Source organism: Salvelinus fontinalis, chromosome 33, assembly GCF_029448725.1.
Source record: "Salvelinus fontinalis isolate EN_2023a chromosome 33, ASM2944872v1, whole genome shotgun sequence".
In the NCBI taxonomy this organism is placed as follows: domain Eukaryota; kingdom Metazoa; phylum Chordata; class Actinopteri; order Salmoniformes; family Salmonidae; genus Salvelinus; species Salvelinus fontinalis.
Window position 1 is genome coordinate 22,311,190 of NC_074697.1, and position 12,266 is coordinate 22,323,455.

General features: G+C 43.0%; 1 protein-coding gene across 4 annotated transcripts in view; it reads right to left on the bottom strand.

Annotated features, from left to right (window-relative positions):
* Nucleotides 1-12,266, bottom strand: part of LOC129831823 (chloride channel protein 2-like) — a 259,926-nt gene that overhangs the window by 91,127 nt on the left and 156,533 nt on the right. For 3 of the 4 annotated variants that reach the window (XM_055895309.1, XM_055895310.1, XM_055895307.1), the window contains one exon: nucleotides 616-639. The exons of the other annotated variant lie outside the window; for it this stretch is intronic. In XM_055895309.1, the coding sequence (XP_055751284.1) occupies nucleotides 616-639 (24 nt within the window). The remainder of the gene's footprint in view (nucleotides 1-615; nucleotides 640-12,266) is intronic. 4 annotated transcript variants of the gene reach the window in all.

Genomic DNA, 12,266 nt, shown 5'->3' on the forward strand with positions numbered 1-12,266 from the left:
TGCATGCTTGGGTTCAGCTGTGTAGTGCTAGGGGAAAACCAAAACGTGCACCCCTTGGGGTCCCCAGGACCGAGTTTGTGAAACACAGGCAAACATTTTAACTCTATCTCCTATCTCAAATTACGAGGAACAAATTAAGCAACCATTTACATTTCTTCAACTTTGATTGAGCGCTAAAGCTTATATTCCTAAAAATGATCACTTTGTAGGCAATATTTTAATTAACAAATGCATGGAGTAATTTGTGTGGTATCACAAAAAACTAAATCAAATCGGCATGCACAACCACACACTCTCATAGGTTACATTTCTCAGCAATCAAAATAGCAGAGAACATTCCTGCAAATAAAACAACGATTTTCAAAAAAACAGATTTGATCAAATTGACTTGCTTTACTTTGCTAGAAGGCACAGAGAGATTGGATCTGTGACACTGCCCAAACAACCACAGGGTACGGTCGAATGAAATACAATTTCTGCAAACACAGTATAGCATGGGACTACAGCTGGATTACAGATGTAATATGGACAGGTGGTAGAGAGATGGGATATGGAGTCTAGGAGAGGAGGAAGTTATGGTGGATATTCTGCCCTTCAACTCCAGCCATGATTTACCTTGTTTCCAATGAGGCTTGGCTCCTTTAAGCAGCATGTTAAAGAAACAGAGAGGGGTGAGTGTTGATGTGTACTAAAAACACACACACACACACACACCATTAGTATGCCATAAAATGCGGTATATTCATATACAGTACAGATACAACACAGAGACGAGGGGGGAAGAGAGAGAGAATGAGGGAAGGAGAGAGGCTAGAGGGAGCAGACGATTAAGGGGAGACGGACAGAGAGACAGACAGGGTTATGCAGCAAAAGAGTGCTCCACTCGAGGGGACATGAAGGTCTGCTTCAAAGATTCTTCATTGCCCCGGTCCCCCAGACCCCCATCCCTTCTCTCACACACACACACAGAGCAGTTGTTTCTCATCTTCAGAGTACAGAGAAATGAGTCAAAGATTCCCTCCCTCTCATTCCCTCTGTCTGCCAAGGCCCAAGCAGAACAAGCATAGAAAGTTGAAAGACTATCTCTACTCCTCAATGCATGATTCTCTGTCTTTACCTCGATCTCTCTCTCCCTTGCTTTCAAAACCTTTCTTCATTTATACATCTCTACATGTATTTATTGCTCCCTGTAGTATAGCTATGGAGATTAAAGATGAGATGTATTTAATTAGTTTGCAAATAACATGCTGGTTTAGATTTATTATGTGTATATTACTTGTCTAAATGTATATTGTGTGTGTGTGTCCGCACAGGCATATTCTGGACATACACTCAGAAGAACAGTCAAGAGTGAAAAAACATTCTCTAAACTAATAATATGTGATGTGTTTTTCTCCAAGCCAGCCCACTAACAGGCCTGCTGTGGTATTGAGCCGATGCAGATATGAGCAGTCGATTAGGAGTAGGAACAAAACAGTGTTTCTCACAGCTCCTCCTAAACACCGACAGACCTATCACGTCGATCGGCCTGATTTTGGAGTTCACAGAAACAAATGAACTTTCCCACATACAACTAACCTACAGTTCTGTCTTAAGGGAGAGGGGAGTCTGTTCAGTGAATTACTATGGTATCTCAACCATATTGTAGTTGGTTTGCCTGCACGATCAGTGGCTACAGTAGATGATAGATATAGTGATAAGATGTACTGTGGTTTAAAATGTGATGTTTATGAGTGAGAGGACTGTTCAAAACGTTAGGGTATGGAAGTAAAATATCAACAAAAGGCAAGTATACTGGATAAAGAGGAAAGCAAAGCCAGGTCAGAAAGGGAACCTGAGTGCCCGCCTCAGCTGAGATTGCACCAATTAGATGCTAGTAACATTCACGCCTACCTCATTTGAGGGCGCTGTTTTCACTTTGGGGGAAAATCGTGCCCAATTTAAACGGCCTCGTACTCAATTCTTGCTCGTACAATATGCATATTATTATTACTATTGGATAGAAAACACTCTCTAGTTTCTAAAACCGTATGAATTATATCTGTGAGTAAAACAGAACTCATTTTGCAGCAAACTTCGTGACAGGAAGTGGAAAATCTGAAATCGATGCTCTGTTCTAGGGCCTCCCTATAAATGGCCTTCATATATATCAGTATACATGCACTTCATACGTCTTCCACTAGATGTCGACAGGCAGTGAGAGAAGAAATGGAGTGTATAACTTGATCTGGGGTCGAATAAAAGCTCTCGGCATGACGTGTCACCAGTTTCCTGTTTTCTGGAGAGCGCGAGAAGGGACCTGGTATTGCCTTCTGAAAAGCTGTCGTTATAGACGACTAATATCTCCGGCTTTGATTTTATTTGATAAATGTGACAATATCATTGTAAAGCATGTTTTTTCAATATAGTTTTATTAGATTATTGAAATTTATTCGGGACGTTAGGCGTGTTGCGTTGTGTGCCTTTGTTCAGGAAGGAGAGCTTCGCGCTACTTTGCTAGCTTTCCGTGCTAATTGACTGGAGAAGAGGACATTCTAAAACCAAACAACGATTGTTCCCGACAACGGACCCCCTGTACAACATTCTGATGGAAGATCATCAAAAGTAGGACCCACTTTATGATGCTATTTCATATATCTGTCGAACATGTGAAATAGTAGTTTGCGCCCAGATTTTGGGCACGCTCTCGCTATAACTAAGCTGGATGTCGTAATGAAGTTATTTTTAGAATTCTAACACGGCGATTGCATTAAGAACTAGTGTATCTATCATTTCCTATACAACATGTATTTTCTAGTAACGTTTATGAATAGTTATTTGGTCAGAATAGTTGAGTGTCATAAAAATATCCGCACATTCTGGGAAAAAGATGCTACGTTAGCACAATGTATAACCACTGATTTCAGCTATAAATATGCACATTTTCTAACAAAACATAAGTGTATGTATAACCTGATGTTATAGGACTGTCATCTGATGGTTTATGAAGGTTAGTGAAAATTAATATCTTTTGCTGGTTTATTCGCTATCGCTAACGTGCCTATTGCTATCGCTAACGTGCCTTGATGAATGAATGCGGTAGTGTGGTAGGCTATTGTAGTAAGCTAATATAATGCTATATTGTGTTTTCGCTGTAAAACACTTAAAAAAATCGGAAATATTGTCTGGATTCCCAAGATGTTTGTCTTTAATTTGCTGTACACCATCGATTTTTCAGAAATGTTTTATGATGAGTATTTAGGTATTTGACGTTGGTGTCTGTAATTACTCTGGCTGCTTCGGTCCTATTTGTGACGGTAGCTGTGATGGTAGCTGCAATGTAAAACTGATTTATACCTCAAATATGCACATTTTTTGAACAAAACATAGATTTATTGTATAACATGTTATAAGACTGTCATCTGATGAAGTTGTTTCTTGGTTAGTTTGGTTGGTTCTTGGTTAGTTAGGTTGGCTTTGTGCATGCTACCTGTGCTGTGAAAAATGTCTGTCCTTTTTTGTATTTGGTGGTGAGCTAACATAAATATATGTGGTGTTTTCGCTGTAAAACATTTTAAAAATCGGACATGTTGACTGGATTCACAAGATGTGTATCTTTCATTTGCTGTATTGGACTTGTTAATGTGTGAAAGTTAAATATTTCTCAAAAAGATTTTTTTGAATTTCGCGCTCTGCCTTTTCAGTGGAATGTGGGAGGTGTTCCGCTAGCGGAACCCCGGTGCCAGACAGGTTACGCTGACCGGTTCTGCTCTTAGATATCATCCTGACCAACTTGCCCTCTAAATACACCTCTACTGTTTTCAACCAGGACCTCAGCGATCACTGCCTCATTGCCTGCGTCCGTAATGGGCCTGCGGTCAAACAACCACCCCTCATCACTGGCAAACGCTCCCTAAAACACTTCTGCGAGCAGGCCTTTCTAATCGACCTGGCCCGGGTATCCTGGAAGGAAATTGACCTCATCCCGTCAGTAGAGGATGCCTGGTTGTTCTTTAAAAGCGCTTTCCTCACCATCTTGAATAAGCATGCCCTTTCAAAAAACTAAGAACAGATATAGCCCATGGTTCACTCCAGACTGCCCTTGACCAGCACAAAAACATCCTGTGGCGTACTGCGCTAGCATCAAATAGTCCCTGCAATATGCAACTTCTCAGGGAAGTCAGGAACCAATATACAGAGTCAGTTAGGAAAGCAAAGTCTAGCTTTTTCAAAAAGAAATTCGCATCCTGCAGCACTAATTTCAAAAAGTTTTGGGACACTGTAAAGTCTATGGAGAATAAGAGCACCTCCTCCAAGCTGCCCATTTCGCATCCCACCATACCTTCACCGCTATGCAACCTGGTTTCCGAGCTGGTCACGGGTGCACCTCAGCCACACTCAAGGTCCTAAACGATATCATAACCGGCATCGATAAAAGACAGTAATCAATGACCTGGCCAAGGCTTTCGACTCTGTCAATCACCGTATTCTTATCGGCAGACTTAACAGCCTTGGATTCTCTAATGACTGCCTTGCCTGGTTCACTAATATGAGTCTGGAAGGAGAGTTTACAGTCTAGCCAGACACCTAGGTATTTATAATTGTCCACATATTCTAAGTCCGATCCGTCCAGAGTAGTGATGCTAGTCAGGCGGGCAGGTGCGAGCAGCGATCGGTTGAAGAGCATGCCTTTCGTTGTACCTTTTAAGAGCAGTTGGAGGCCACGGAAGGAGTGTTGTATGGCATTGAAGCTCGTTTGGAGGTTAGTTAACACAGTGTCCAAAGAAGGGCCAAATGTATCCAGAATGGTGTCGTCTGCGTAGAGGTGGATCAAAGAATCACCCACAGCAAGAGCGACATCATTGATATATACAGAGAAGAGAGTCGGCCCGAGAATTGAACCCTGTGGCACCTCCATAGAGACTGCCAGAGGTCTGGACAAAAGGCCCTCCGATTTGACACACTGAACTCTATCTGAGAAGTAGTTAAGCATCTCCAATCCAAAATTAAATCTAGAATTTGCTTCCTATTTCGCAACAAAGCCTCCTTCACTCATGCTGCCAAACATACCCTCGTAAAACTGACTATCCTACCGAGCCTTGACTTCGGCGATGTCATTTACAAAATAGCCTCCAACACTCTACTCAACAAATTGGATGCAGTCTATCACAGTGCCATCCGTTTTGTCACCAAAGCCACCACTGCGACCTGTATGCTCTTGTTGGTTGGTCCTCACTACATATTCATCTCCAAACCCACTGGCTCCAGGTCATCTATAAGTCTTTGCTAGGTAAAGCTCTGCCTTATCTCAGCTCAGGTCACCATAGCAACTCCCACTCGTAGCACGCGCTCCAGCAGGTATATTTCACTGGTCATCCCCAAAGCCAATTCCTCCTTTGGCCGCCTTTCCTTCCAGTTCTCTGCTGCCAATGACCGGAAAAATTGCAAAAATCACTAAAGTTGGAGACTTATATCTCCCTCACTAACTTCAAGCATCAGCTGTCAGAGCAGCTTACCGATCGCTGCAGCTGTACATAGCCCATCTGTAAATAGCCCATCCAACCAACTACCTACCTCATCCAATATTTGTTTCTGTTTTTCTGCTCTTTTGCACACCAGTATTTATACTTGCACATCCTCATCTGCACATCTATCACTCCAGTGTTAATTGCTAAATTGTAATTACTTCGCCACTATGGCCTATTTATTACCTTACCTCCTTACTTCATTAGCACACACTGCATACAGATTTTTCTATTGTGTTATTGACTGTAGGTTTGTCTCTCCCATGTGTAACTCTGTTGTTGTTTTTGTCGCACTGCTTTGCTTTATCTTGGCCAGTTGTAAATGAGAACGTGTTCTCAACTGGCCTACCTGGTTAAATAAAGGTGAAAAAAAATCCTGCTGCTGAATTGATGCTATGCTTATTGGACCAACGCTCCTTTAGCTAGCAGTTACTCGTTATGCTACTGTTTTCTGATATTAAATCTTGTCAGCAAATGCTTGCAAGCTGTGAACTTCGCCTGCGTCGCTCAATATGCTCATGTAGCACGTCTGCTGAGGGGACGTCATTGACTGAGGATCAATCCAAGTTGCTGCTCTACCGTTGGCAGTCAATAGTGGCTACAACTAGCTAGCTAGTAGATTAGTATTGGGACTATTGTATACTTTGAGAGTTCCCATGCCAGCTTCAGGCAGAGTCTGTGCTCTCGGTTTACACACCCTATCACGGAGAATCTGCCCGCATCCATATAGGAGAAAGTAGCCTACGCTAGCCTAATATGTGTTGATATACAGTGAGAAGCAATGTTTCTGGATGACTGCGTGATCATGCTCTCCGTTGCCAATGTGAGTTAGAACTTTAAACAGGTCAACATTCACAAGGCCGCAGGTACAGACGGATTACCAGGACGTGTACTCTGAGCATTCGCTGACCAACTGGTAAGTGTCTTCACTGACATTTTCAACCTGTCCCTGACTGAGTCTGTAATACCAACATGTTTCAAGCAGACCACCATAGTCCCTGTGCCCAAGAACACTAAGGTAACCTGCCTAAATTACTACCGCCCCGTAGCACTCACGTCTGTAGCCATGAAGTACTTTGAAAGGCTGGTCATGGTTCACATCAACACCATCATCCCAGAAACCCTAGACCCACTCCAATTTGTATACCAACCCATCAGATCCACAGATGATGCAATCTCTATGGCACTCCACACTGCCCTTTCCCACTTGGACAAAAGGAACACCTATGTCAGAATGCTATTCATTCACTACAGCTCAGCTTTCAACACCATAGTGCCCTCAAAGCTCATCACTAAAGGACCCTGGGACTAAACACCTCCCTCTGCAACTGGATCCTGGACTTCCTGACGGGCCGCCTCCAGGTGGTAAGGGTAGGTAACAACACATCCGCCACGCTGATACTCAACACGGGGGCCCCTCAGGGGTGCGTGCTCAGTCCCTTCCTGTACTCCCGGTTCACTTATGACTGCATGGCCAGGCACGACTCGAACACCATTATTAAGTTTGATGACGACACAAGTGGTAGGCATGATCACCGACAACAATGAGACCGCCTATAGGGAGGTCAGAGACCTGGCTGAATGGTGCCAGGATAACAACCTCTCCCTCAATGTGATCAAGACAAAAGGAGATGATTATGGACAACAGGAAAAGGAGGACTGAAAATGGGGGCATGCTCATCAACAGGGCTGTAGTGGAGGAGACTGAGAGCTTCAAGTTCTTTGGTGTCCACATCACCAACAAACTAGCATGGTCCAAGCACACCAAGACAGTCTTGAAGAGGGCACAACAAAGCCTATTCCCCTTCAGGAGACAAAAGATTTGGTATGGGTCCTCAGATCCTAAAAAAAAAACAGCTGCACCATCAAGAGCATCCTGACCGGTTGCATCACTGCCTGGTATGGCAACTGCTCAGCCTCCGACCGCAAGGCACTACAGAGGGTAGTGCGAACGTTCCAGTACATCACTGGGGCCAAGCTTCCTGCCATCCAGGACCTCCATATCAGACCTGATACTTTCAGGATAAATTTGCATTCTTTCTGTTGTCTATTAAATAGTTCTGTCATCTTCATTCTCGCTGTAGTGCTCATGAAGCATCAGGTTAGGCATATCTTTGGAGTGTACTAGTAGCCAGTTACGCAAGTTATCATGCATGCTTGTACATTGTTGGAACGCAGGCATCGTATACCCTGATACAGGTCACTTTGCTACAGTGATTGCTGTAGCTGAGCATGACTAATTTCTACCACCATTGTGCTGGGCCAAATGCTGTGGACTGCTATGTGCGCTGTCCAGCAGTCGAGCAGCGTAATGTCTTGTGACACTTGGATGGAGACAGTCTGTTGCTGGCTAAACATTCCCGGGTCAGTCTCATCATTTGGCACATATTTCAAAGAAGTACAGCTCATTTTAAAATGATTACTACTGCTAAGTGTAACCTTTTCCCCCCAGATTTCAGTTAATCACCCTGGACCTTAAATGGGGAAGCTCGCGCTGTATCGCGGTGCGATGACCAATCAAGGCTTGCTATAGCTTCAAGCCGTGTTGAATTGGCTGTTAATACTAGCATTACCTAGCATGCCATGGGCTTGCTAAACACCCACAATCAGCTGTTGGTGATCGAGCGTTCATTGTACCCAATGGAAACGTCTGTTAAGAGCTTGTTTCAAACACTAATACGCAGGCATATTTCAGTATCTATTGGATTTATTTATTCTTCCTATCAGGTCATCCAACTTCTCCATGGCCTACCAGCATATACACTATATATACAAAATTATGTGGACACCCCTTCCAATTAGTGGATTCGTCTTTTTCAGCCACACCTGTTGCAGACAAGTGTATAAAGTTGAGTACAAAGCCATGCAATCTCCATAGACAAACATTGGCAGTAGAATGAGCTCAGTGACCTTCAACTTGGCACCGTCATAGGATGCCACCTTTCCAACAAGTCAGTTTGTCAAATTTCTGCCCTGCTAGAGCTGCCCCAGTCAACTAAGTGCTCTTGTTGTGAAGTGGAAACGTCTAGGAGCAACAACGGCTCAGCCGCGAAGTGGTAGGCCACACAAGCTCAAAGAAAGGGGCTGCCAACTGCTGAAGCGCGTAGCAAGTACAAATTGTCTGTCCTCAGTTGCAACACTTACTACCGAGTTCCAAACTGCCTCTGGAAGCAACGTAAGCGAAATAACTGTTAGTTGGGAGCTTCATGAAATTGGTTTCTATGGCCAAGCAGCTGGACACAAGCCTAAGATCCCCATGCGCAATGCCAAGCGTTGGCTGGAGTGGTGTAAAGCTCACCACCATTGGACTCTGGAGCAGTGGAAACACGTTCTCTGGAGTGATGAATTACGCTTAACCATCTGGCAGTCCAATGGATGAATCTGGGTGTCAGGAGAATGCCACATGCCCAAATGCATAGCACCAACTGTAAAGTTTGGTGGAGTAGAAATAATGGTATGGGGCTGTTTTTCATGGTTCAGTCTAGGCCCCTTAGTTCCAGTGAAGGGAAATCTTAATGCTAAAGCATACAATGAGATTCAGGACGATTTTGTGCTTCCAACTTTGTGGCAACAGTTTGGGGAAGGCCTTTCCTGTTTCAGCATGACAATAACACCGTGCACAAAGCGAGGTCCATACAAAACGATTTGTTGAGATTGTGTAGAAGAACTTGACTGGCATGCACAGAGCCCTGACCTCAACCCCTTCGAACACCTTTAGGATGAATTGGAAAGCAGACTGCGAGCCAGGCCTAATTGCCCAACATCAGTGCCCGACCTCACTAATGCTCGTGGCTAAATGGAACAAGTCCACGCAGCAATGTTCAAACATCTAGTGGAAAGCCTTCCCAGAAGAGTGGAGGCTGTTAAAACTTCTTATGGCTGCAGGGGGCGTTACTGAGTAGCCAGCTAAATCGTGCACATTTCAAACGGCCTCGTACTCAATTCTTGCTCGTACAATATGCATATTATTATTATTATTGGATAGAAAACACTCTCTAGTTTCTATAGCCGTTGGAATTTTGTCTCTGAGTGAAACAGAACTCCTTCTACAGCACTTTTCCTGACAGGGAGTCAGATTTCAGAAATCTTGGCCCCTGATCTGGGGTCGGTTTTAAGGTCCCTGTAAATGCTATGAGGATACAAACACTGCTTACGTCTTCCCCTGGATGTTAGTACGTGGTGACGCTTTGAATGGAGTCGATAGCGCAATCAGGGCCTGTATAAAACACCAAATACCGGAAGTAGCTTTCTTTTGCTGCCTGCGCCTGACGCACGAAGGACGTCGGACTCGCCTCCTTCCAACCTGTTGTTTAGCCAGTAATATTTCTCCGGTCATGTTTTTACTCGTTATAGGTGTTAAAAACATCATAAGGTAGTTCATTTGAACCGTTTTATAGCAATTTATATCCGTTTAGGGCGATTTTATGGCATTTCTGTGTAATGCACTTTGAAGCGCTGGGCACTTTGAGTGCATGGTGAACGTTAGTGACCATTTCGACCGGACAAGAGGAGATCTTTCGACCAAAAGACGATTAGACCGGAGAAAGGATTCATTGCCCAAGATTCTGATGGAAGAACAGCTCATAGTAAGAACAATTTATGATGATAAATCGTGTTTCTGTCGAAAAATGTTAAACGCTTATGCCGCCATTTTGTTTGGTATAGCTTCGCTTGGCGCAACCTGTATTGAAAAGTAAGGATAATTTAAAAAATGTAATTCAGCGATTGTATTAAGAATTAAATTGTCTATCAATCGCTGTCCACCCTGTATTTTTTAGTCAAGTTTATGAGTATTTATGTATAAGACTAGATCACTGTCTAATATGGCGCACAACATTTTCTGACCAGCTGGGCTACTTTTCTCATTGTCTAACCATGATTTTGGTGGCTAAATATGCACATTTTTGAACAAACTCTATATGTATGTTGTAATATGATGTTACAGGAGTGTCATCTGAAGAATTCTGAGAAGGTTAGTGAAAAAATTAATATATTTTGGTGGTGATAATGCTATCGCTCTTTTTGCCGTGAATCAATGCTGGGGTAATGTTTGCACATGTGCTATGGTAATATAACGATTTATTGTGTTTTCGCTGTAAGCCACTTAGAAAATCTGAAATATTGTCTGGATTCACAGGATCTGTGTCTTTCAATTAGTGTACGCTGTGTATTTTTAAGAAATGTTTTATGATGAGTAAATTGGTAATACACGTTGCTCTCTGTAGTAATTCTAGTCGCTTTGGTGAGATTTGTGATGGTGGCTGCAATGGCAAACTATGATTTATACCTGAAATATGCACATTTTTCTAAAAAAACCTATGCTATACAATAAATATGTTATCAGACTGTCATCTGATGAGGTTTTTTCTTGGTTAGTGGCTATCAATATCTTTATTTGGTCAAATTGGTGATAGCTACTGGTGTTGAGAAAAAATGGTGGACTAAGAAAAATGGTGTCTTTTGCTAACGTGGTTAGCTAATAGATTCACATATTTTGTCTTCCCTGTAAAACATTTTAAAAATCGGACATGTTGGCTTGATTCACAAGATGTGTACCTTTCATATGCTGTATTGGACTTGTTAATGTGAAAAAGTAAAATATTTAAAAAAAATAGATTTTGAATTTCGCGCCCTGCACTTTGAGCTGGATGTTGTCATAAGTGTACCGATGTCGGGACAGCCCGCCTAACAGGTTAAAGCAGCAAAGGTGGGACCAACTCTATATTAATGCCCATGATTTTGGAATGAGATGTTCGACAAGCAGGTGTCCACATACTTTTGGTTATGTAGTGTACGTTGACATAGCTGTAAGCTCAGGTAGACTATCTGTACAATGTCTTCTGTTATATAACCATGTATGCCTTTTCTATTCCAAATTTCAGTCAGGCAAATGCAGCCTGCCTTTAGCATGGGCCAGTAGCAGGAATTCGGTTAATTCGGGGTGTCAGGACCATTAGGTGTATAGTCTGCTGAGGATCCACTGTCCGCTACTCTCAAGGCCTACGGAGAAGTGACCAACATGCACATCAAAGAGCATCTCTCCTCTCTCTCAATAGCACAAGTTTGAGTCCAAGTTAAGGCAACAAAGTGTTTATATTTCGTGGTCCGAATGATGGCTTTTATGGGTTCTTCATTCTGAAATACACCAAATCATCCTTCCGTTTAATATTGCGTGATCTGTTTGCATTATGGACACTCATATTAACCATACTCCCATCTACCCCTAGATGAAAGAATTAGCATGGGAAATCAGTCGTCATCACCAGAACTGACACTGCTTTGTCCTCCCTTTCATGTTATGATATCTGAATGCTGAGCACGGATGGCACCTGGCAAACCTCTGTTCAACATTGATGCTGGCAACCAATGACAAGGTACTGGAACTCATCACGGCTCTGGCTCCTTCGTCACCACTGCGGGCACATGACCATCTGCTGCTGTGACATTACATTTGATTCTACATGAGTTCCTGCAGTATTGCTATATGATCATGATTGTGTCAGCCGTATGGTCCAGTAGCTATGTTGCATATGTAAAATATCCTCATATACCAAGATGACAGCTCATCCTGCCTCAGCGAAGCCCCCTGGCAGTGCATTTATATTGCAGGTGGTTGGCTAGGTTCATGGCAGGTGGGATCATACAACTTACGGTTGCCTAGTTAGATGGGTAGAATATTTTCCATGTACAAAGATGACAGCTCATCTTACCTCATCAGGGTACCCGGCGGTGCGTAATATGAGAAATAGACATACTGCTGCA